At 39.3% G+C, this 26,365-nt stretch overlaps 1 protein-coding gene across 9 annotated transcripts in view; it reads right to left on the bottom strand.

Annotated features, from left to right (window-relative positions):
* XYLB (xylulokinase) overlaps positions 1-26,365 on the bottom strand; it is a 225,140-nt gene that overhangs the window by 94,648 nt on the left and 104,127 nt on the right. For all 9 annotated transcript variants that reach the window (XR_013485845.1, XR_013485843.1, XR_013485842.1 and 6 more), the window contains exons 14-15: positions 20,835-20,908; positions 18,525-18,621 (exon numbers count right to left, since the gene is read on the bottom strand). Coding sequence is in view for 4 of the 9 variants with exons in the window: in XM_078152255.1 (XP_078008381.1) it covers positions 18,525-18,621; positions 20,835-20,908 (171 nt within the window). In the remaining 5 variants the exon portion in view is untranslated. The remainder of the gene's footprint in view (positions 1-18,524; positions 18,622-20,834; positions 20,909-26,365) is intronic.

Raw genomic sequence — 26,365 nt, 5'->3', positions numbered from 1 at the left:
TTCTTAAAATAATATTTTAACACCAAATAAACAAATAAACAAACAAGCAAACAAACAAATAAATAAATAAAATACATAGGATCACAAAGGAAATACATTCTATTGGGGGGGGGGAAGATGTAATTTACTCCCCTTCCTTGAAGCTCCTGGATCCCCTGAAAGCTCCCCACAATCCTTTTAGGGTCCTTGGACACCAGGTCAAGAATTCCTGGGTCACCTTATTGTATTTGGCCTCAGAAGTCAGAGCTAGGACCACTGGGTAGAAGTTAAGGAGAAGCATATTTTGGCTTAATATAAGAAAAAAAACCTGACTGATTTCACAGTAACTACCACCCCATAAGCCTCCTTTCTCACCTCTATAAGAACAGATATAAAATGTTATCCTAAGAATTGTTCATTGACTATATTGACATCATGCTTGAGAAAAATATGAGAAGGAAACAGGCAGTTTCTGTCACTGTCCACAGCAGGCCACATCTTCACAGTCTAACAACTGATGGAAAGGTATAGAGAACATAAAATGTCATCACATTTATTGTTTGTTGACTATAAAGAAGCATTAGCCTCTGTAGAGCAAAGCACAATTTTAAGTGCTATCCCTTGAAAAAATTGTCTCCTGTCTATATGTTAGAATCATATAAAATTTTTTGATAAATGCAACCATGGAAATAACTTGGATCAATGATCTTCTGGTTATGTTGGACATAAACTGGCACATATGCTCACCAAAGGTGTTGACTATTGTTATGGAAGATACCTTGTGTAGCATTCAAAGCAGAAAAAGATTCCCTATAAATAGTGAAGTTTTTCCAGATGTTCCTATTTCTGGATGACATGTGCTGATTGCATTAATCATTAGCATATCTAGCCTATTAATCCATATAGGAAGAAACACACAAAAGTGGGTGAAGAATGTATATTGCTCAGATTATGATGTACAGTTGGATGGATGGTCCATTGAGTTAGTCTATCATTCAGTACGTATATCTTGGACAGGCTTTGCAGATAAGCAACAATCTGGGCCCAGAACTGAACAGGAAAAGAAGATTGGGATGAATGATACTTGGGAAATTGTGGAGAAAGGAAGGAAGAGGGTTTGGGGAGGGATGAAAGGGAGAAGGGAAAAAGAAAGAATGTTTTTTTAAGTGTTTACTACATGCCAAGCACTGTATTGGCTCTGCAGATATACATAAAAATAAATAATACAGTTCCTGGCCTCAAGAAGCTTTTATTCTGAAGGGGGAGGATGATACATAAAAGGACGCAGGAAAGGGTGAGGTTGGCATGATGTGGTGATAGCCAAGAAGACGTGAAGAGACCTAGTTCTAGGCAAGATACAATGAAAGCTCACCCATCAGAGTGGGAGACCGAAGGGTAGAGTTCAAGTTTATGGAGAGAGTAGAGGAGACAGCCGGAGAGTAGGCAGCATGATATGGAGATGGCCGAGAAGTGGTCTCTAAGGTCGCTGCTGGCTCTAATTCCATTCTACTGCCAACAAACACTAGTGTTTTTCTGGTGGTGCTATACGGCCATAAATTATGGACCATTATGATATCCAAAAAGTCAGAAACATGGACAATGTGAAAAGATAGTATCATACACTGCTCATGATTTGCATTCAGGAAGGGACATGAAAGACATCCATGATATGCACTGCTAGAAAAGCTGTGGCTGGTCATAGTGTTTCAGTAAGAGAGCACTGATTGTCTGAATGTTACTTTGGCATGCACAAAATATTTTTTTAAAACACTTAGAGTACGTTGAATAGAATGTTGGATAGATCCTCTATGAAGGACTTATGAAGATAATGTGAATTAAAGCAATCCTGAGGTATTACCTTATACTGATCAGATTGGCAGGATAAAAAACACCAGAGGGCATCAGAACAGAGATGCTGTGGGAAAACAGGCACACTAATGCATTACAGGTAAAACTGTGTATCAGTTCAACCATCCTAGAAAATGATTTGGAATTATATTTTTAAAGTCATTAAATTGAATATATCCTTTATTATGTCGCAGGTAGGTGGGATGGGGGCCATTTCCAGTCATCGTGGTCTATATCTTGCCACTGGACCCAGATGGCTCCAGAGGAGAAAGTGAGGCCAGTGACCTTGCACAGCCCTCCCTCACTTAAATCCAATTCACTTGCAAGTCATCGCCTTCCTACTTCATGGTCCTCTTTGAGAACGAAGGACAAACAACAGCTAGGTAGAGCATCAGGTAGAGCACTGGACCTGGAATCAGGAAGACCTGTTTTTAAATCTGCCCTCAGACACTCACTAGCTGTGTGACCCTGGACAAGTCATTTAACCTCTGCCTGCCTCAGTTTCCTCATCTGTAAAACAGGAATAATAATAGTATCTCCCTCTCGGGGTCACTGTGAGAATCAAATGAGATAGTATTTGTAAAGTATTTTGCAAATCTTAAAGTACTATGTAAAGGCTAGCCATCATTTATGATAGTTCTATTAGGTATATGCTTCAAACATGTCAAAGACAGAGTGAGAAGTCCCATATGTACAAAAGTAATTATAGCACCGCTTTTTACGGTGGTGAACAACTAGAAGGAAAGTGAGTACCCAGTGACTGGGGAATGGCCATACAAACTGCAGTAAATGAATATAATTAACATTATTGTGTTGTAAAAAAAAATGACAAATATGAAGGATTCAAAGAACCCTGGGGAGAAAATGTAACTAGATGCAAAGTGAAGTCAGTAAAATCAGGAGATAATTACAACAACGTACAGAAAAACAACACTGAAAGACTGGTGAATTGTGATCAATGTAGCGACCAACAGCAACATCCCAGGTCTGATGGTGAAGCATGTCTCCTGCCCCTCAGTAGAAAGGTGACAGATTGCAGCTGTGGAACAAGGCAGATGTTTTCAGACATGGCCAATGTAGGTTTTTGCTTGATTGCACTTATTTGACTAAAAGGGAAAGTTCTTTTTCTAGGGTACATGGAGTAATTAGTAAAAGAGATTTGATGTGAAAAAGAAGAAAAGAACATCAATAAAACATTTAAAAAATAAACTTTAAAAAAGGATCAAGGGGGTAGCCAGAAAACACAGTGGGTAAAGCTCCAGCCTTGGAGTCTGGAGGACCTAAGTTCAAATCTGTCCTCAGACACTTGACACTTACTAGCTGTGTGATCCTGAGCAAGTCACTTAACCCCGACTGCCTCACCAAAGAACAAAAACAAAACCAAAACCAATGCAAAAAAGGATCAAGACCCAGACCAGAACAGTCAAGGATAAGACACAGGTGAAGAGTCGAGACGTATGCTGGTGGAAGCATCAACTACACAAATTGTCAAGTGAAGGAAGCAAACTTCCAAACCAGTGGAGTTGCTCCGCAAATGGAATGGCCTATCTCAGACATAAACAAGCTTCCCCCATTCTAGAGGTCTCCACGAGAAGGCTGGATGGCCGCCTTTCAGGAAAATAGTAGAATGAATTGATGTTCAGGAATGGGTAGGACCAGATCATCTCACTCTGAGATTCTATGATTTTAACCCAGTTAGTAAGTGGCCAAGTTTACACTTAATTGGAGCTTTCCTGGTCCTGCTTACTCAACAGAGTATTTTATATACTACATTTAATGAAGACTCAAGAACTTGTACTTGGAATAACAGACATAATGGGTATTTGTTCCACCCCACTAACCAACAACATATCAATAAAAACAGTATCTAAAATGGATTGGGGGTTTGCCTCATTTGCATTTCTTAATTTAGTGTTTAGCTAATTTAACAATCGTCATGATTTAATTCAAATTAAAATCTGGAGTGAAATAAAACAATTTCAAAAAGTCATTAAAGATTTCATTAAGTTCCACCTAAATTAATATTAACTTTGTTAATGCCATTTTCAGGAAGTGTGTGTATGTGCGTGTATTCCCCTTGAAACAAACATGGTTTCTTTGTACATTTAAGCTTCAGACAAGCCTCGTTAGATTTATTGGCATTACTTCAGGCAATTAATTAATATACATTAAAATTCTTTAGGAAAAAGAGCAAAGACCGGCAGGAAAATGGATGGAGCTTTTTTTTTTTAAGCTTCAAATTCAATTGAGATAATTGGCCTTACATTCAAAGACCTTCACAATGGCAGCTATCTTGAGATGTGTTATTCATTACTTCATATTTTCAAAGCATTTGAAGCATTGTTCTTAAATACTGTATGTATGTCCGTAAGTTATTTAATTTACAAGTGATAAATTCATCTGTCCATCCATCTGCCAATCAATCTATAAACATTGTATAATGTGTATGTATTTGGTAAGTGGTTTAACCAGCTGTAATCATTAATATTATATTAGGGGCACCTAACTAGCACAGGAGTCAGGAACTCCTGAGTTCAAATCCTGCCCCAGACATCCAGCTGTGTGAACCTGGACAAGTCACTAAGCCTCAGTTTCTTCACCTGCAAAATAGGAATAACAATACTAGCAACTTTGTCACAGGATTGTTGTGAGGATCAAATGAGTTGATAATCGTAAAGCACTTGGCACAATGCCTGGCACATAGTAGATGCTTTATAAGTATTAGCTATCAGTATAAGTTATCTTACATACAGAAAGCTGAGGTGGCTGCATCACGCTCTGTGAATCTCCAAAAAAGTAGGAAGGGTTTAAATGAAACCATCCATATGCTTTTCTCCAAATCCCCTTTTCCACTAATGGCATACTTTTGTTCAATGATTACTTGGATTTTAGAAGGTCATTTATGGTTGGATAAAAGGGTCAGTTTACTAATAATTTAAATAATAAGGTTAGGGGGATAGTCTGGAGTTTGGATTATGGATCAGTCCATGGCTGGGACTGGGAGTTACACTTTGGCTAAGGTTAATAGCCAGTTTGAAACTGGAGGTAGGAGGTCAGGCTGTGGCTGAGAATATGGATAAGAATCACTCTATAGACAGGAAACAGCTTTGCTCTGAAGGAAGTCAATAATATCTCCAAGCTCGTACTGGAAGCCGTTTCCTAACTTTCTTCTATTTACCAGAATTTGGTGCTCTGGCTCCAAAAAAAATCAAAAAGATTTCCTCACTTCAATAATGGGTCTCAGCTAAACTGAGATACACATCTAAATCAGATCACCAGTGTCAGAGGAATGGCTAACCCTAGTTCTTAGAGGGTAAAGCTAATTTCCTCTAGCTCAGGCAGCAGCTGATGATAACACACATCACCTGTGCTGTCTAAATTGTTACTTTCCCCAAAGACTCTGCCTCTAAGACTCAATTCTGCTCATTGTGATTTCTGTTGTGGTAACTTTTGCCAAAGGTTTAATGATTTGTTTTTATTTTACTTGATTATTTTCCTATTAACAAGCATTTATTTTCTCTCCTTTCCAGTCCCTACTTCCCCTAATTTGAAAGAAAGATTCCTTATAACAAATACACAATCATTAAGTTACATGAAGCTAATTCCCTCATTATCTGTGACCAAAAATGTGTCTCATTCTGCACTTTTAGTCCACTACTTTTCTGACAGGAGGTGAGTGGTATGCATTCCATTATTTTATTTAGCTATTCTCAATGAAAAGAGCTATTAGAATATTTTTGTAAATATTAGCCCTTTCCCTCTTTCTGTGATCTTTTTGAGGTATAGGCCTAGTAGTAGTACTGCTGAATCAAAGGGTATGCACAATTTAGTGATTTTTTGAGCATAGTTCCAAATAACCACAGCTCCACCCAAAGCCCCTCAAACATTTGTCATTTTCCTTTTTTGTCATCTTTGCAAATTTGATGAGTGGCAGATAGAACTAAAGAATTGCTTTAGTTTACATTTATCTAATTATTAATGATTTGGTTGGTTGTTGATAGCTTGGACTTCTTCCTTTAAAAATTGCCTTCACATCCTTTAATCATTTATTTATTGGGGAATAGCACTTATTCTTATATATTTGCATCTGTTTTCACGTATCTTGGATATTGGCTGTACAGATTTGTTCCTGTTTACCTGGCTCCCTTCTAATTTTGATTTGTTGATTTTTTTGTGCAAAAAAATTTTAAATTTTACATAATCAAAACTGTCCATTTTATCTTTATTGATCTTCTCTATCCCTTATTTGACCATCAAGTCTTTCCCTATCCATCTATCAGAAAGGCAATTTCCTCCTTGCTTCTCTAATTTGCTCACAATTTCATCTTTTATGTTTAAATTATTTGTCTATTTGCTGTTTATCTTGGTATGTAGCATAAAGTGTTGGTCTAGACTCAGTTTCTGCCAGTCTGCTGTCCAATTTTCCCAGCAGGATTTGTCTAATAGTAAGTTCTTATTCCAGTAATTAGCATCTTTGGGTTTATCAACCACTGATGTTGTGTTTCTTTGCTTCTGTAAGTTGTATGCCTGGTTTGTTGCACTGATCAGCCTCTCTATTTTTTAACTAGTACTAAGTCATTTTGATGACTACATGTGGACTTGTTTATTTCTTGTAATGGAGTGTTAGTTATCATTAGAAATGAAGACTTTGATCCTAACATTAATCAAAATAGTAACATTATTTATGCTAATCTGAAAAGTAATCAAAAGAATAGCAATAGTTCTCTTCCTGTGGGGTCTGAGATATTCTAAACAATGACCAAAATGCTGGGCTACAAACTTTTTTAATTCTAAAAATATTCTTATGGAATTTCATGGGCCCAAAATCTACCCCTTCACCTAATATCCCCATTTCTGTGGAGCTTATCAGCATTCTAGAGTTAAATATCTCCGTGTCATCAGTGGCTCTTGTCAAGCCTCCGTCCTCTACATCTCATCTGTTATCAAGACTGGTCAATCTATATCTCTCATATCCATCTCCTTTTATCTAAACACACAGGCCTCCGTCACCAGAGGCCACCAACATGAGGTCTTTCTTGACTGCCCCGACCCCCCAGTAATTAGTGCTTTCTCCTTCTTAAAATTACTTTAAGTAGATAGACAGACAGACAGATAGATAGATAGATAGATAGATAGATAGATAGATAGATAGGTAGGTAGGTAGGTAGGTAGGTAGATAGATAGATAGATAGATAGATAGATAGATAGATAGATGGATGAATGGATGGACAGACAGACAGATAGATAATGTTGCTTCCCCTAGAACATAAACTCCTTGAGGGCAGGGATTATTTCATTTTTGTCTTTATAACCCCAGTAACACCAGTATATTAGTGGACCCCCTGTGGTAAACTTTTGGGAGCACATGGATGAGAGTTGCAAAAGATGGACAGAAATAAATGGGTTGCAATATGCATTGTTAGAGGGAACTCGTGAACCAATGAGATCACAGTTACACTTAAGTATATCCCCGGTGCCTAATAACACAAAAAGTGAATAGTTAAATGATCTATAATTTCATCACAATGTAGAACTTCTACTTATTTCTTGTAATGGAGTGTTAGTTATCATTGGAAATGAAGAATTTGATCCTAACATCAATCAAAATAGTAACATTATTTACACTAATCAGAAAAGTAATCAAAAGAATAGCAATAGTTCTCTTCCTATGGGGTCTGAGATATTCTAAACAATGACCAAAACTTCCTCCACCAACAGAAATCAGTTTGAGACCATGAGAGGTTAAGTGAGTTGCCTAGGGTCACATAGCTAATCAATGTCAGAGCTAGGATTTGAACCCAGGTTTTCCTGACTACAAGCCCAGCACTCTCACTATTATACTATACTCCCTTTTTGTAAATAGTAAGGGATTAATAAATGTTGAATTGAAGTGACTTATCCAAATGTCAGGGTAAATAAACGTCTGAATTCCATACAAACTCAGTCACAGAGAATCTTCTATTGTCTAAATGCAGAAATCGCATGCTGTAAATACTTTGACTTCTGCTGGTTATGCAAGAAATGCGATTGTTCAGTCAGTGACAGCATTTTATCAACATGTCAGGAAAGAGGCTGACAATGCACCTTCTATACTTTTTTATTAAACCTTTTTTTCCCCATTGTCTTCTTGTTTAGTTTCCCCAGCACAGGTATGAGAACAAGATGGGAGGGGAGACAGGGATGTGGAGAGAGAAAAAAAAAAAACCAACAGCTATTTCAGCAAGGAATTCTACATGCAGGCAATTTCATGAAATAAGATCAGCGTCTTCCTTGAGGTCCAGACATTAGGTTTCATCTATCCTGAGTGTTCACCGTGAGAACTCCCTCTCTACCAATGTAGATGAACAACTATTCCATAATTTCTGATCTTAGAGTGCACATGAGAGGTTAAGTGACTTGTCTGGGGTCTTACATCCGGTATGTGTCAGAGCCTGTTCTGGAACGCAGATCTTCCTGACTCCAGGTGGGCTCATTAGATCTACTTTACAATGCTGTCCTGATACTGCGGGAGTCTGATTTAGTTATTTCCACAGCCAGAAGAAAATCAGAGTAGTTTATTAGGAGACTATCTCCATCCCCAGGCCATGATAATCCATGGCCCCGTTTCCATTAATGGAAAATGTGTTGGCTTTGGGGTCAGAATACCTGGTTCAACCCCCACACTTTGGACAAATTGTTTAACCACTGTGAGCCTCTGTTTCCTCATCTGTAAAATGGAGCACTAGACAAGATGGCCTTTAAGGGTCCCTTTCAGCTTTAAGGTTCTCTATGGTTCACTGGAATTATATTAACAAATAAATAGAATGACCCTACCTAATTCTGCCCCTTAGGTTTACCCTGTTGACCAACTTTGGCCTAAGTCTTTGCTGCTACCATAACCTTCCATTAATTTAATTTTGCTATCCCAGGTTTCCCTCATTCTGAATAGGCCCAGTAAGCACGCTTCTAAACAAAAATAAATTGTATATGCAACAAGCATTTTTAAAAGGGTCTGATGGGGTGCTTGGGTGCCTGTGCTTGGACCCCAATTTCTCCCTGGCCTCAGAAACACTATCCCTGACAGTTTCCCTCCAGCCCAAGGGCCCTATCTCTGGCCCTACTCATGAGTGGGCCCAATGAGGCAAACTATCTCTCCCTATTGCAAGAACAAGCTGACCTCTGTAGAATTTCCCTTATATGCACAGGACTATCTTGTACCCGCAGAACTATCAAGTGCTGATGCCAACAGTTAGTATACAATGCAGAGGCCAAGCTGTAGACGTCAACTCCTGAAAAGAGCTTGTTACAGACATAAGAGACCGAACATATGCCCTTTAGGAAGGCTCTCTTCCCCACCCCTGCCGTGGTTTCCGGTAGTGAATGACATAGTTGTATGTTATCACCTAATTAGCATACTTCCCACATAATCCATGACTTTTCCTATATAAGCTTTCGCATCATTCCTGTTAGGTTGCAAGTTCCCTAAGGAGCTCTGCCCACCGTGGCAGAATTCCTTAAGGACCTCTGCCTGCTGTATAGTGTAACAATAAATCTTTGCCACCTAGACTCAAAGAATGCTTGAGTCTGTGAATTCATTCCAGACTACCCTGTCCTATATTCTGGACCTTGAGGGGTCTAGCCTCTCAGACCTCAACAGGCCTACTGCACATTAAGCACTGATGATACAAAGGCGAAATGAAAATCACCCAGGCCCCTAGGTGCTTACTTTCTCTGGTAAATGAACACATTTTCCATAATGCAGAGCCTCAAAATCAAGAAACTTTCAAGGTGGCAACATATTAAACTGCAATTTAACTTCATCACTGTAGACACCTAGAGATGCATTTACTATTAAAGAAAAAGAGGGTGGTTTAGTTATTTGAGTCGCTGAGCTTAGATCTCTTTGAGCAGCAAATATTTTTCAGGAACAGGGTGGGGGTTGGGATTCTTCCATCACAGGCTAGGGAAGCCGTGTAGTTGGCTTATGGTGCAAGAGTAATCCCTAAGGAGGGGAAGGGAAGTAAAGTGTGAGAAGGAAATATCTTCCCTTCCAGTTCCCCACCTCCTTAGGTGAGACAACTCGTGGCTGTTACAAAGTTCCTCCTCTTTTTTCAGTGTCTGGAAAGCCACATGGCTGGCCACTAGCTTAACAACTTTCTTATCTCCCCTTTAGTGGGAAAGGGAGAAGATGAAACACTGCCTGAATCCTGTAGCAATTTTGTTGTAGCACTTGGCACCTGACAGAGCCCAGAGTTGAAGGGCCTCTCCATGGCAGGGGGAGAAGGCTAGGAAGCCAACCTCCCTGGAGCCTGTGTAGTATTACTATATAAGCATCAAGCTAAAAGGCTTGCCTTTTTTACCTGAAAAGTAAGGGGGTCACTTCCAGTCAACCATAGGTCCTAAATCCCAAGGGAAGAACCCCACATGCTCAGAGAATTCTATAAAAGACTAGATTTTCAGAGACACTTGATTTTCTTTTCATTTTCTTCTTTTCCCCATCTTTCTTATTTTAGAATACCTTGGAATAGCACTAGAAGTCTTTTTGCAAGCAACAAGGGAAGTGTTAATCTATAACGTTATAAAATGGTATTGTTTTGTTAAATCATATCATCAAGTATTTGGAAATAAGGAAGAACGTTAATTTCTGGATTTGATCATTCACTATGCCACACAAGAAGGTTCCTTAGTACAAAGCATTGGGGGAAAGCAATTGAAAAGGATAAAATTAAACCTCCCCAAGTCACTGAAGAGCTCTCTGGATTTGGGACTATGGACTTTGCTAAACACACTCTAGTAGATTTTCTGAGGACAGTAGAAAAAGAGGAGGAATGTAAGGGTGGGGTTGATGGAATAAATCAATCTAATCACACCACCCCACTTACAGAAAGTGAGAAAATGGTACCTTCACCAGGAGGAAATTTATCTTGATTGAATCAAATCGATCAAAACCATTCCAAGGAAGTATAAAAAAGCCTTGACGAGCCATTAGATGAACTAAAGAGAAGCTGAATAGGAAGTGTTTGGATAGCCAAACGCATCTTGGGGTCATGCCCTACGTTCATCTATAAAATATCAAGTCAGTTAAGAACTGAGGTTATTCAAGAGATTTGAACTCCAGAGTGCAATGAGCCAGGAGTGAGTGTTGCAGCTAGCCTTTGTCCAGAACAAGTGTTATGAGTTTTGGAGGTCAGCAGGCCTTCCTATCAGCGTCCTACTATCATCCCTCAAGGACAGCAGCAGGTGAAGAAACAGTCGGTAACAGCAACCAAGGACAGACTGGGCACAGATTGAGAGCTTTTCAACAAAAGACATACCATGCCCAAGCGGAACTTCTTGAGGCCCCTTGAAGGAAAAGGAAGTACTTCCAGCAACCAGAAGATCGAAGTTATCCTTTTGGCATATGTATTCCCTATGTCTGAGTCCCCTTTCCCCTAATTCTGTATGGGAGCCTGTGTGGCCCCATTTGGGGTTTCTTGGCAAAGATACTGGAGTGGTTTGCCATTTCCTTCTACAACTCATTTCACAGATGAGGAAACGGAGGCAGATGGGGTTAAGTGACTTGCCCAGGGTCACACAGCTAGGAAGTATCTGAGGCTGGATTTGAACTCATGAAGATTGCAGATGAAAATCTCATGGGGAAATTTTACGGGAGGAGGGATATCTTATACTAACTGTTCTTACTATAATTGTAAAACACTTAGCATAGTGCCTGGCACAGAGTAAGCACCATAAAAATGATGGGGATTGTAGGGATAAGGACCTCAGAGCACATGAGATGGTCCTAAATTATAAATTCCCTAGGGACCAGGATTCTGTCTTACCCATCCTTTTATCCCTCTTGGTACTTTCTCATAATAGTAATTCAAAAATCTTTGGGCATATTAAAGGATTGTATTTCCTCTGAAGAATCAGAGTTCCTATGTGGCATAGAGGATTAAGTATTGGACTTGGAAGTCAGGAAGAATTGAGTTCAAATCCTGCCTCAGACACTTCTTGACTGGGTGACTCTGGGCAAATCAGTTAACCCTATTTGCCTCAGTTTCCTCTTCTGTGAAATAAGCTGGAGAAGGAAATGGCAAACCCCTCCAGTATCTTTGCCAAGAGGATCTCAAATGGGGTCACGAAAAATCAGAAACAACCGAACAACTACAACTCTATTTCCTCATCAGTAAAATGGGGAGAATAATAGCATTTACCCCTCAGGGTTGTTGTGAGGATCAAATGAGATGTCACTTGTAAAGCACTAGCTAAAGGGCAGAAATCGTCATGATAATCAACAGGAAAGAAAGATTAAGTTTCCTGAATTTTGCTTTACTTACAACTTATATGTCCATCCCATAAAATACGGAGTTCCTATATCTTAAAATACAAATCCTTATTTATTTACTGGCGCAAAACCATGAGACACAGAGTAGGTTCTCATGTAGTGTTTAAACAACATCCATACCCTTAGCAACACATGCTGAGAGACCAGCTTGCAGTCAGCACAACATTTTAGTATTGATTTTCTTTGAAAAATTTAAATCCCTCTTGGGGGTGGGGAAAAATCATCCACTTAATCTGTAGGCAGCCGAGGAATTGTACCCTAAACCTCTCTGCTGCCAGAAATGGAAAACCCAGTAGTGCTTTTCAAGGTTCCGTGACCCCCGTCTGCAGTGTGAATTGCAATAAAACAGACTAATTCAACTCACACTGAGAATGCCGTGCATGCAAACATAATACACGTTATTCTCCAACATATGCCTGGGGAACTGCACTATGTAATCTGACTTCATGCCCTGGAGAAATCCAAGGAGCAGAAGTCACCCTTTACACAGCTGGCCTGGCCCTTGGCAGTCACGATGGGAGGCTTCCAGGGATGGGACGCCCCCATTCAGTGTCCAAAGGGAGAACTGAACCGGCAATGCTGACGACAGGAGCACAGCTCGAGAACTCTGCTCTTTCTAGTCAATGATCATCTCTTGAGCATCTACTATGCACCCAGCTCTGAGGACTTAAGGCAATGCGCAAGTCAATAGAGCTCCACAGCCTTGTGCACAGTGCTCCAAAGACTGATCACAGCCTGGCCTGGGGACTGGAAAGCAGAGCTATGAGGATTGTAAAGTGCTACACAACCAAACCCCTGGATTAAGGCTTTGTCTTTGCAATATCAAAACAATAAGCCTATCAGGTCTAGCAACTGAGATACCGAGAAATTCACAGAAGGCAAAAACCCAATAAAAGAGCCAGTAGTAAAACCCAGCTCTGCCTGGTCTAGGCACAAATGGCCAAAGTTTAGGCAATAAGGTCCTAACATAACTAGAGGAATACTAACATGAGAGAGCACATTTGAGAAGCATTTATTAAGCACCTATTATGTGCCAAGCACTATGCTAAACACTTTACAAATATTATTGCTTTTGATACTCATAACAACCCTGAAAGGGGGGTGCTGTTATCACCTCCATTCTAAGTTGAGGAGACTGAGGCAGACAGCTTTTAAGTGACTTGCCCAGGATCACACAGCTAGTGCGTGTCTGCCGAAAAAAAGGTTTTCCTGATTCAAGTCCAATGCTCCATCCACTGCGTCTCCTAACTGCTTCTTGCTGGGATGAAAGCCAGGAATGGATTTTGGTTCTGGATGGGAATACCTTCCTCAGAATAAACAGGATGGGTAAAGGGGGCAGAGGTAGCTTTGTTTATTAAGAAGATAGACTCGTATGAAGAAGTCCAGGAACCAAAGGCAGAAAGTAGGAAGCAGACTGTTTGGGTGCAGGTCAAAAAAGGGAAAAATAGAAGGGATTTTGTCACTGGAGCATATTACAGATCACCTAGACAGAAAGAGGAAATACATGAAAAGTTTGGAAAACAGATCACAAGTCTGACAAAGAGACGTGAGATGGTAGTGATGAGGGATTTCAATTATCCAGATATCTGCTAGAACACATTTTCTCTCTCTCTCTCTCTCTCTCTCTCTCTTCTCTCTCTCTCTCTCTCTCTCTCTCTCTCTCTCTCTTTCTCTCTCTCATTCTCTCTCCTTTCCCCCCACTTAAAAGCAGAAAAGGTAATTAGTTCTGGACCTGTCTTCAAAAGATGAGAAACCTACAAGGAGGAAATTCTATTCTGAATCTGATTCTCACTAACAGGGAGAAACTGGTTGCTGGAGTGCAAATAAGGGGAATGCTAGGGGGAAATGATCATTTCATCCTGGAGTTTGTGATAGAAAAAGAGAAGAAATCTAGCCAAATTCTGACACGAATCCTAGATTTGGGGCAAGCACATTTCAAAGAATTGAGAGGGAATGATAGGAAGGATCCCATGGAGTAAAAGTCCAAGAGAGATGGGAGATGCTCAAGAATGAAATTCTGAAGATACAAAGGGAAAAGTTCTAGTGAGGAGGGAAAGTAGAATTTGTTTGAAGAGACTGATGAGAATGCATGTAGAATATACCACTCAACTTAGATTTTTTAAAAGAAACATGTAGAAGATGGAAATGAGGCCAGAAAACAGAAGATGAATATAAGTGTGGCATAGTCCTATAAAAAGAATGTCAGGAATGCTAAAGAATGAGCTAAGACTGTTGAGGGAAGCTAAGGACAACAAAAAATGCTTATTAAGTCATATTGGGAGAAAAAGGAGGACCAAAGAAGAAACAGGATCTTAGCCCGGAATGGATCAGACAATTGTAACTGACAAAAGAGAAAAAGCAGAATTGTTTAAATCTTTTAAAAATTATTTTTACAAGCATTTGTTATTTTTCTCTCCCACTGCTCCTTACTTGCCCTCCCCACTGAGCAATTTTTTAAAGAAAACAATGAAAAACAAAACCTCATTTTGTTTCTGTTTTCTTTGTAAAGGGGAATGAACGTTAGAAACGGTGGAACAAAAATGACCAACTGGGAGTTGATAGCCAAGATAAGTAAGGTGCTAGTAAGAGAACCTCACCGCCCTTGATGAATTCAAGTCACTTGGCCTAAGTGCACTGCATCAAATAGCTGGCTGATGAGATTGCTGAACAGCTGTCAGTGATATGTGAAAGATCATGGAAGACAGAAGATCAACAAAGGACAAACGTCCTGATTTTCAACAAAAGAAAAGAGAATAGCCTGCAAGCTGGAAGTCAATGAGCTTCACTTTGATTCCTGTGGAAATTCTAGAATGAATCATGAAAGAGATGGTTGGTAGACATAGAAAGAAGAAAGTAGTGATTACAATCAGCCAACATTGCTTCATCAAAAACAGGTTATGCCAAACTAACCTCATTTCCTTTTTTGACAGGATAACTAGACTAATGAATGAAAGAAATGCTACAGTACAACTGTAGTTTACCTAGATTTAAGCAAATCTTTTGATAAAATATCTAGTTCTGTGTTTGTGGAGAAGATGGAGAGATAAGGATGTAATATGGTCAGATGGATTCAGAACTGAATGAAGGGTTCAGGAGGTCTCCTGAGGAGTGCCCTAGGGATCTAGGCTTGGCTCCGTGCTGTTTAACATTTTCATCAGTGACTTAGATAAAGGCGCAGAGAGTATGTTCATCAAATTTGCAGAGGGTAAAAGGAAACCAGATGTTGTACTAAATGGATGGGTTGTTTGCAATGGCAGATCAATTCATCCCAAAACATAAAAGTGGTATTCCAATAGAGATGCACAATGTAAGAGAAAACCTGCCTGCCATAGGGATTGGATGAGTCCGATGTGAACTGGGACTGCTGTGAGCCACATATGCCAAGCAGAAGAGCTGTTATGTTCCTTATGTTCCAACAAAAGGAGCAAAATGACCTTGGATGTTTACAATGCATAGAAATTCAAAGCTGTGATAATGTTTCAAGACTGCACAAGAACAGAAAAAGCATGTAATAAAATATATTTCTCTCTTCTCAATAGAGAGGAGGGGCACTATGAGGGTAGTGTCATACATCAAGCCAGTCACTATATGGGCTGTTTTTTGCTGAGTAGCTTTTTTATTATTAGAAGGGAGGGTTTTATTCTGGAAAGTAGGTGGGAGGGAGAGGTTAGTCAGCAGAAATGAACGTGACATAAAAACTAAAGATATCAATACAACTTTTAAAAATAGAATATGAATAGAATAAAGGGCAATTCCACCGGGAATGCTCACATTTATTTTCAACTGGTAGAGAAATAAACCAAGGAGAAGAGTTTTTGCATTAGTGAATCTGGTAAATTCCTTATTACTATTAAACATTTGTGTGGCACTTCATGTTCTCAAAGTGCCCTCTCACAGGAATACTCAGTGCTGACTATATAAACTCTTCATATGGCTGAGAAGGCATTTGTTCAAACCAGAATCCAGGTTCTCTATTCTATATTTACTTATTATCTATGTATATATAGTTGTCTCCCTAGTAGAATGTACAGTTATCCCTTCTACATCGTGACTTTTCAATTGCGGTTTCGCTATGTCGCGAGTTGGCACAAGAAATTAGATGGGAATTTGGGGGGAGTCTTGAAGAACTCACAGGTGACATGACACATAAAAAGTTTACAATGCTTTTTTTTCTTTTCTTATTTTGTATTTAAGTTTACAATGTTTCTTTTTCTTTTCTTATTGTGTATTTAAGTTTAAAATAAATTAATAAAAAAGTTTAGAAACTGAAAAATGCATAAAATGTATGTATAATATTGTATAATATCAACATATTTTATCTTTTAATATCATAATAATAAAGACTTCTTCTCTGATATGAAAAGAGGGCCAAAAATTTTTATGGATTTTTCAGATCATGGGGGCTCTGTGCCCCAGTCCTCAGCATTGTGAAAGAGATAACTGTATGCTCTTTGAGGACAAGTAGTTATTCATGCTGCACATAGTAGGTGCTTAATTACGGCTCATTTAATTGACTTCTGCTTTTCAGAACATTTACGCCTGATGGCTTCAGGCATTATCTCTAAGACTATATCTACAGAAAAGATCAGATAGATCATTGACACAATTTGCTAAAAAATTCAATTGGACACTTTTCTGAATGACCTGATTCTTTGGTTCAGCATTGTATTAGGGCATGAGGAATCCTAGTGTTTAAGCCAACTCTAGTTAGGTTTTGTCAATTGACTAAATCAATTTTGAAAAAACCCATCAATTTACTGGGGAAAAAATCTTTGAAATTGTATGTTTTGATACAAATGGCTGATTTAATTTTCTCCCTTTCCAAATGGCTTGCTTTTCACAAAAATCAGTTTAACCAGCATTTAAGATGCTTGGTGAGCACTGTTTACTTCTGATCATTGTCCAGCCTGGGACCTACAAATTGGCCCAAATGCACCTGGAGCGATGCTAGCTCCTAATTTAATCTAAAGCCTGAAATCATCAAGCCCCGAAAGACTAGCATGTGGCGACAATTTTCAACGAGGAATGTTTTCTGGAGATTGCTGGGGAAAGTTAACATTTTCTACTTGTTATGCCTTCTCAGAAATCACAGAGATATGTTTTTCAGTTGCTTTTTAAATGAAGATTTGTTTGATAACTGTCCTTTGTGCTTGCAGAGGTTCAAAATGGGTTCTTTACACTTTGGCTCAAAATCCAAAACCTTAAGCTTAAATGACTGAAAATTGTTCTTTTTTAAAGCTCATTTCTGAAGAAGATTAATATGAACATCTAAAATCCCAAGACAATGAGAGTTTTTCTGTTAAATTCTTCTTTGTTCCACTTAAAATATGTTAAAATAAGAAAACAGCACAATTAACCAAAACTAAGATCACAATTATATTTCTCTAGCCTTTCGTAGCCAGCAAATGTGATTTGAATTCAGGACTCCCACCTCCAGGTCAAGCTTCCTGTCTCCCACATCATGCTTTAGATTAGTGAAACTGTACCTCTTCGATCCACTATAACAGGCTCTTTCACAGACATTTATAGCCATCCCATTAAATTTCATCCTCCAAATTTAAAGGAAAAAATTTATTTTTAACCTGCTAAGAGTACCAGCAAGCCTGAATTATTTTGCAAAAGAAATATTTCCAAGGTTGGAAGGGTGGGGGTAGAGATGATATGACATAATTGTACTAGTTATTTTTTGGCTAAAGTAATACAGTTGTTTTTATCAGTCTGGAAGACAAGAATTTCAGAGTAACTTGGCCCCTTTTTTATGCTGATTTATCATTTGCATGCATATAGAAAAATAAAGTCACTTAAAACAATAAACATGTGAAATCATAGGTTGCTTTTGATCATAGGTGTCAATATTATCAAATATATGCTCTTATTTCCTGCTATTCCCCTTTGTGCACCCTGTGCTCCAGACAAACTGGACTCCAAACTACTTCCTAGAGTTGATATTCCATCTCTCACCTATATGCGTTTGCACAAGTTTTCTTCCAACTCTATGATATGCACTACTGTTCATCCCTACCTCACTGAATTCTTCTCTTCTTTCAAGTCTTAGCCCAGATACAATTTCCTCCATGACTTCCATGATCCTCCCCACTCCACCCCCAAATTGTTATCTCTCCCCCTTCTCAATTTATTTTATATGATACTTATATGTGTATGGGCTGTACTTTACTCCCATCCCTACCACTGTTAGAACGTAAGCTCCTTAAGTTCAGAATATGGCCCAGCTCATGAAGACTCAGGCCACTGGGATTTTTCTCATGGTCCCTATAAAAGAAATGGCTTTTTTCCCCCCTTCAGACAAAGCCAAATCAATTGTTTCTTTTTTAGAAAAGACTACTTTGTTATCTTATGAGCAGCCTCCAGAACCTTCCACAATCACACTTACCAACTCTATAGCCTAGCTTTTCAGCATGAATCCTTTTGGCCATGAACTGTCCTTCAATCAAAGCTCGGATCTCCATCTTTCTGGGAAAGTTTAATACCTGTATTAGAAAAGAAATAAAAGAAATAAAGTTTTTCCTACCACTAAGTTTGTTTGAATTTTAAAAAAAAGAGTACAATAAACATAGTTCTGCAGTCCATAATCACCACCCAAGTTCACAACTTAGCCAGATACCCCCCCCTTTCCCCCCCCTTCTCCCCACCTCTCCCTCACACATACACACAAACACACTACTTCTGGGCACTAAATAACAAAGTATAGTCCAAATCTCTGCCTAACCCTCCAAACTGGCACATGAAAGTTTCTATTGCCAAATGAAAAATCTCTAATGTTTATACTCCAGCACCAACAGTTATTATAGAATTTGCCTCAGAAATAACTTCTCCTTTGGGGAAAAGTAAAGGACAGAAATCTGATATACGAGCAAATTTACACACAAATGTCTATCTTTTCATTATGAGCAGTGATAACCAAATCTGATGTTTGTCCCTGGGGAGAAAATTGAATTGTCATTTTACTTTCAAGTAAAGCTTTTTAAAAAATTTGATAATTAAGTATTATAAAGCATAAAATCTAATACAAACAAAGTATTATATTTAGTATTATGTACTGACATTTCCTACGCATTTATCGAGTGCATAAACATCTGTCAAGTCCCTGAGTACATACAGGGCACTATTTCACAGCTTTTTATGTCAATGACACTGTGATCTCTGATTTAAGGAGTGCTTACTCTGTTGGTGGAGACTGCAATCCATCCACTTCTTGGCTTTCTGTATCTTATAAATCTTCCCCAAAGGCTCCACCCAACCTCCTACAGCCTTCCTCTACAACTCTCTTGGGGAATGTTGTGGGTACCAGTATGAGCATTTTGGCTGTGCATCTTTTAGCCCTCACTCTCACTGCGTAAAGAACCTGCCTCTTTTTCTGATTAGGTATCCCTGGGATAGCTTTTGCACCATTTCTTAAAAGTAAGTCCTCTTTGACTATGGAGATCCAATTTAATTCAAAAAGTATTTCTGACCACTTACTAAGTGCCTAGCATTGTGCTAAGCCCTGAATCAATTCAGAGAAAATCGACTGATTCTTTGTAATTAAAGTTGACAGTATTGCCCTCCCCTCCCCTTTCCTTTTCTCCCTTCTCTCCTCCCCTCCCCATTACTCTCCTCTCTTTTCCTCCCCTCTCCTCCTTCCCTCTCCTCTTCTCCTCTCCCCTTTAGTGTTCTCTCCTCCCCTCCCTTCTCTTCACCATGCTGTCTGGTGTCAGCCCATCCTCCTCCTTTCCTTTCTAGTGGAACCCAGGACTCAGCTCCTCAGTTCCCCCAGTCCTGATAGATGAGCTTTTGTCTTATTTTATCAAGGTCCAAATCTTCATGCCATTGTCTCCTCACTATGCCACCTTGTGGATCTCCCTACCTTTCCAACATCCCTTTATGTGTTGTCTTCTCCTATTATATGAGAGCTTCTTGAGAGCAGGGACTGTATTCTTGCTCATATGTATGCCCAGTGCTTTCAGAGTACCTAGCAACTACCAAGGGCTTAATAAGTGCCTTATCTACCTACCTTCCCACCTACCTATCTACCTACCTATTCTCTACCTATTTATCTATATCCATCATCTATTTATCCTCTATCTATAGCTATCATCCATTCATTATGTATTTACTATCTATCTATATCTATTATATATTATCTATCTACATCAACTATCACATATCTATTATCTATATATCTACCTCTATCTCTACCTATCAGTTATAATGTATCTTTTATCTACGTCTATCACTGATCTGTCTTCAATATCATCTGTCTATCCTATCTATATCTATCATCTATCTACATCATTATCCATTTATCCTCTCATCCTCTTATATCATCTCTCACGTATCTATTATCTATCTATATCATTGACTATCCTCTCTGTATCTATCATCTATCTATTACCTATCTATATCTATCCTCTATCTATAACCTTTCTATATCTATCCTCCATCTTCTACCTATATGTATCATTTATCTATCTGTCAATATCTATGTACTTGATATTTAAACATGCTACATTGTATCCAATTATACAGAATCTTTGCTTAGGGGGAAAAAAACCTTAAAATTACAGAAAATGGTTGCAGAGGCCTGTAAGCCTGTTAAAACAGCAGAGTTTAGTAGATAATTCAATCAAAATCAAGTACATAATATTGTTAAGAATGATTTTAGGGTAAGTGATGTAGGGAAATTAAAAACACTGGTCTGTACCTTCTGATTGTCTGCATTAAACCTGTGTCGCCCAGTGGTCTCTGGAGTAATTTCCATCACATCAAAATAAAAACCTAAAACAGGACCAAGAAAAGATTAGTTTTTGCATAGTCGAAAAACCAAGAGATGAATTTCTTTTTGATCCTAGAAAAATGGCAAATTGGAATGGAGCAGGAAAAATGAAGTCCACATCTTTCCTGTGCTATTCCAAAGTGGTGGCTTCCCCAAAATCATCAGACACTTGGTAATCCGGCTTCTCCCTTTTTCTCAGTAACTTGGCATCTGACCCCTGTGTTTTATTGATACATGGGCATTCTCTCTGGTGTCTCCAGAAGGATTCAATATTCTGATGGGAATCAAGCCTAGATTTGGGATGAGATTCAAGAGGGATATAAACTGGAGACACCCTCTTAAATTCAGGGCTACTTCTGTCCATGTAGTATGGTTTCTGGAGGGCTCAAGTACTCCTGGAGGATACCAGTGACTAGGGGGAGGAGGAGGTAGTGGTGGTGGTGGCACTAAATGTAAGGGATTGATCATAGGCTCACAGATCCAAAGTTGCCAGAACCTTGCTGATGGCACAGCTGAATGGCCTGGGGGGAAGAGAAGAGGGACTTCTCTACCTCAACTGTATTAAAAACACATACTGATATTTCTCCTCTTCCACAGGCCATCTGATTCACTCCAATATTCTGAGAAAATTCCAGGGTTCCCCATAAAGTCCTGATACAGAGTCCAGAGGATTCGGTATACTCTCTCAGGAGTTACGGTCTCTGTTAGAGCTGGCAAATCTAGTGATTAGCCATCTTGACTCTAAAGGTGGTGTCTAAAGTCTCCTTGAGCTCCTGGAAAAACCATTCACATTGTCCAATGAGAGCAGTAGTTAGTAAAGTAGGGAGTTGCTCAGCACGTAGCTGGCTTTGCTAGGCAAGATGCAGTGCAGCCACTTTAGCCTGGCCCGTGGGATGTGTTTGGTGGTAGAAAGTTAAAAAAAAAAACCTTTCACTGGCTCAGGAATTTTGGGACCTTTTCTTCACACACCTGTGCACATGTGCACACTCATGCAATGCACATACACATGTACATGAACACATACATGCACACACAGAGGAAAAATGTCAGGTGCATTTCAGGTACTATTCAGGGCCAGTATCACTGCCTCCAAGTTATGCCTGAGATAGGACTTTGGAGCCTTCAGTTTCAAATACTTCTTTTCAGTGACTTTGCTTCTTTAGTGGTCTAAGACAACCCCTGTGGCTGTTTTCTGGTTCCCTAACACCCCCTTCTGGGGGTTCTGCACCATCATGAGCAATCTTGTCATTACAGAATCAAGCCTTCTTTTGGGAAGTCAGACAACAATGTTCAGTCCACCTAAGGCAGGGCCAACATGTGTCAATAATTAGTCAGACCTCAAGAAAAAGGTAATCTCCATCCAAGATCAAGAAGGCCAAGTCTAAACTGTTTGGGGGTCACAGATTCTCATAACAGCCTGGTGAAGCCTATGAACTCTTTCTTGGAATCATGATTTTAAACTCATAAAATAAAAAGGGAAAAAGTTACAAGGAAGCAAAAAATACTGAATATACAGTTATCAAAATATTAGAACAAACAAATTCATGGATCCCAGGTTAAGAACCGTGGCCACAAACCCAATCAAGCAATAACTCTTTAGGTACAGGTAAATAACTCTTCAACATTTCTATCTTTACTCTGAATTTCTTTCAGGAATAAAAAATCACAAAATATCATGGATAAATGGCATGTAGGTAAGGCATTAGACAGCCCTGGACACGTGGGACCACCATCTTCCAGACACACTATGATGGAAACACGTATTGCACACATCTGCAGACATCAAATATCCCATACCGCGTTCATGCCAAAAGTGATTATTCACCAGTATACATAGCCCACATTAAAGGAACAGCCATTGTTCCTATTTCTGCCGTGCCCCAGAGCGATCATGAAGTGCAGAAGACTGCAGGTCCCCAAAGGGAATGGACTATTTTCTTCTCTAATCCTTTAGTCACAGAATGGAACGTTGTAAATGTTCACCAACTACGTTTTAACATCTGCCTGTCCTGGAAACCCAGAAAGTGAATATGAGTAGAAACAGGCTGGTTTGGAGAAACTGCTCAAGTTATAAGCCCAGGAAAACTTCTGACAATAAACCAGCTGCATGAATGGTGAAACTTAAATGGCTATTTTTATATTTTTTCATATTTAATAACTACCCTCTAATGACTTATCTTTCTCCAAACATGTTGTGCACGTTCCTTTGTTCCCTCTGTTCTTTGTCCTGTGCCAGGCAGCTCCACCTGGACTGTTCCTCAGTCCCCATTTTAGCCCAAGCTCAAATGCTACCTCTTTCTTCTAAGAAGTCTTCCTTAATCCACCAGGACCACAATCTAAAGTCATCTTTCCCTCCTTTGAGATTCCTCCCTTGTTTCACATCTTATCTTATATTGTAGTTATTTTGTGTCTTCCATACTTCCCTAGAATGGAATCTCCACCCCCATCCCACCCCACCCCCCTAAGGAATGATTAGTTGTTTTTTTGTTTGTTTGTTTTTTGAGGCAATGGGCATTAAGTGGCTTGCCCAGGGTCACATAGCTAGTAACTGTCAAGTGTCTGAGGCCGGATTTGAACTCAGGTCCTCCTGACTCCAGGGCCAGTGCTCTATCCCCTGTACCACCTAGCTGCCCCCTAAGAGATGATTAATAAACATCTAGAAAAAGAAGTGGTCTTCACAAAGAGTTAGCATGGCTTCCTCATGAACAGATCATGCCAGACAAGCCATCATTTCCTTTTTTTGAGAGGGCTCCTAAAGTAATGAATATAGTTTAGCTGGATTTCATAAAAGTGTTTGACAAGGTCTCGTGCTATCTTTGCGGACAAGATGAAGAGATGTGGTCTGGGTTGTAATACAGTTAGATGGCTATGAAACTGGAGACCCTAAGAGAAGACAGTTATGTGTTTGTCAATTCAACAATTCAATTCAACAAACACTTATCAAGTGCCTACTATGTGCTGAGTGCTGGGGATTTAAATAAGAAGATAGTCTCTGCCTTCAAGGAGCTTACAATCTAATAGGGAAAGACTTAGAAAGGTCTGGAGGCATGTGTCCTTGAATCCGGGCTGTTTAACATTTTTATCAGGGACTTGGACATAGATGACATGCTAATTAAATTTTCAGATGACACAAAACTTGGGACAGTTAACATGCTGGATGGCGTAAGGATCCAAGGAAAGGCCAATAGGCTAGAATGTTTGGCCATGTAGTTAAAAAGGCTAAGTTTTAAGCTTGGGTTCCACAAAACCAGCTTCGTGGATACCACAAGAGAGAGGAATGGCTAGACAGCAATTCTTCTGAAAATGATCCAAGAATTGTAGTAAACTGCACACAAAACATGAATGAACCCTGTAACATGGCGGCCAAAAATGCTGATTCAGTCATTGGCTACATTAAGAGAAGCCCAGTGCTCCGACCTGAGGGAGTGACAGTTCTGCTATTCTCAACCCTGGTCAGGCCCCATTTTGTGAAGGAGATTATTAGAGATCATTTTCCTTCACACATTCCATGGTCTGGCCAAATTGTCCTTTCCTCTGTTCCCCATAAACAACATTCCATCTCTCATCTCTATATCTTGGTACAGTCAGTTGCCCATGCCTAGAGCACATTTCCTCCTCACCTCCACCTCACACAATCCCTAGCTCCCTTCAATGCTCAGGTCAAGTACTGCGTCTCTACCTGTGAAACCTCTCCTGCTCCTCCAGCTGTTGGGCCTTGTCCCCAAATTTTCCTTGTATTTGCTTGGTATATAGTTTGTATATATTTATATGTGTGCATATTGTCTCCCACAATAGAATTTAAGTCCCTCAAGATCAGGGGCTTTTTCATTTTTTACTTTCTATCCTTAGGATCTGGCATGGAGTGGGCACTTCAAAAAGGCTTTCTACCTGATTAACTAATTGGTCAGCTGTGGAACATAGAAAGAGAGCGATCAAGATAGTGAGAAGCCTTAAGATCATTCCATGAGCAGACTGGTCAAAGTTACTGGAGGGAGAAGGGTGGTTAGCCCATAGAAGAAAAGGCTTAAGGGTGACCTGAAAGCCATCTTCAAGTATCCAAGGGGTTGACATATGGAAGAAAAAAAATTCAGTTGGTTCTTTCTGGGCTCAGAGACTAGAACTAAGTAATGAGTCGAAGTTTCTTTTGTGTGTGCATGTGGAAGTTCCAAAAAGGAAGATTCACCTTGCTGTAAAGAGAAGACTTTATAAATATTGGAACTATCCAAAAGTGGGGAAGGCCGCCGTGGGAGGTGGTAGATTCCCTCTCATCAGCAGCCTTCAGCCTAATGTTGAAAAACCACTCATTGGGGGTTTTCTGGATGCAATTTCTAATCAAGTATGGTTGTCTTCTCTTCTGATTCTGGGTTTTCATGTGTCAGTTGTTTGTTTGTTTATTTTAAACTTCTCTTAATACCTAACACAGTGCTGGACAAAGTAAATGCTGAATATATGTTTATTGAATGAATGATTCAATCAAACTTGATTGAGGATACATTTTTAGAAGAGTTTCATATATACACCAGAGATTTAAACATAAAAAGAATGCTTTTACTTCTCAAATTAGGCCTTTTATGGAAATTTATGGGGAAATGTGGAAAAGAATTACATGGGATGAGAAGGGCTTTGTGATTTGCCTTGGTTGAGGCAATACTCACTAATGAAATCCCAGACCCATCAAACTATCATTGGGATTGAAAACACAATAAATTGTTTGAATTAACCTGAGATGGCTTTTAATTTTCTGAATGTGTTATGTTATGGAGGTAATGTTTGACTTTATATCTAATATAATAGACTAGACTAGGTGGAATGATCATGACTCAACCCATAAGACCTCCCATATTACAGAGCTAATAGACATGCAATCAGTGATAGCACATACCTTTTATTCAAAACCAATTGATTCCCGATTGAATTTCCTATAATGGCTGTTCTAAACCTCTTCCTTCCTTCTCAAACCCCTGCTCCACATATTCCCCCCACCTCAGTGATCCTCTCAGTGGATAGTTTCACTGGTTATTCTGAGAGGATGCAGGTCATCTACTCTGAGCTTCCTTACTCAAATTCTATTCTCTCCCTTTCAATATTCCTTTCTTCACCCTCCTCTTCTCATTCCCCCCTGTCTGAAGAAGAAATGGCTGTGCTCTCATCCTTGCCCAGGTTGTCTTCCCTTCATGCATCCTTAAAGACTTTGCTCCATTGATTTTCTATCCTTTATTTTTCTTCTATTTTTAATATCTCCCCATTGATTGATTCCATCCCTAACATCAATAAACACATTTTGCTTTCTCCTATCCTAAAAAAAAAAAGAAATTTTAAAAAATCTGTTCCAAAGGTGTGTGAGCATGTATCTTTTAAGCTATCAAAGAAGACTTATTTAGAGCCAACTAATCCAACAGCCTTATTTTACAGATGAAGAAACTGAGGCCCAGAAAGGTTATATGACTTGCTCATGATCA

This window comes from Phascolarctos cinereus, unplaced genomic scaffold (genome assembly GCF_003287225.1).
Source record: "Phascolarctos cinereus isolate Bilbo 61053 unplaced genomic scaffold, phaCin_HiC Scaffold_4;HRSCAF=312, whole genome shotgun sequence".
Classification (NCBI taxonomy): domain Eukaryota; kingdom Metazoa; phylum Chordata; class Mammalia; order Diprotodontia; family Phascolarctidae; genus Phascolarctos; species Phascolarctos cinereus.
This window is presented reverse-complemented; position numbering and strand designations above follow the sequence as displayed.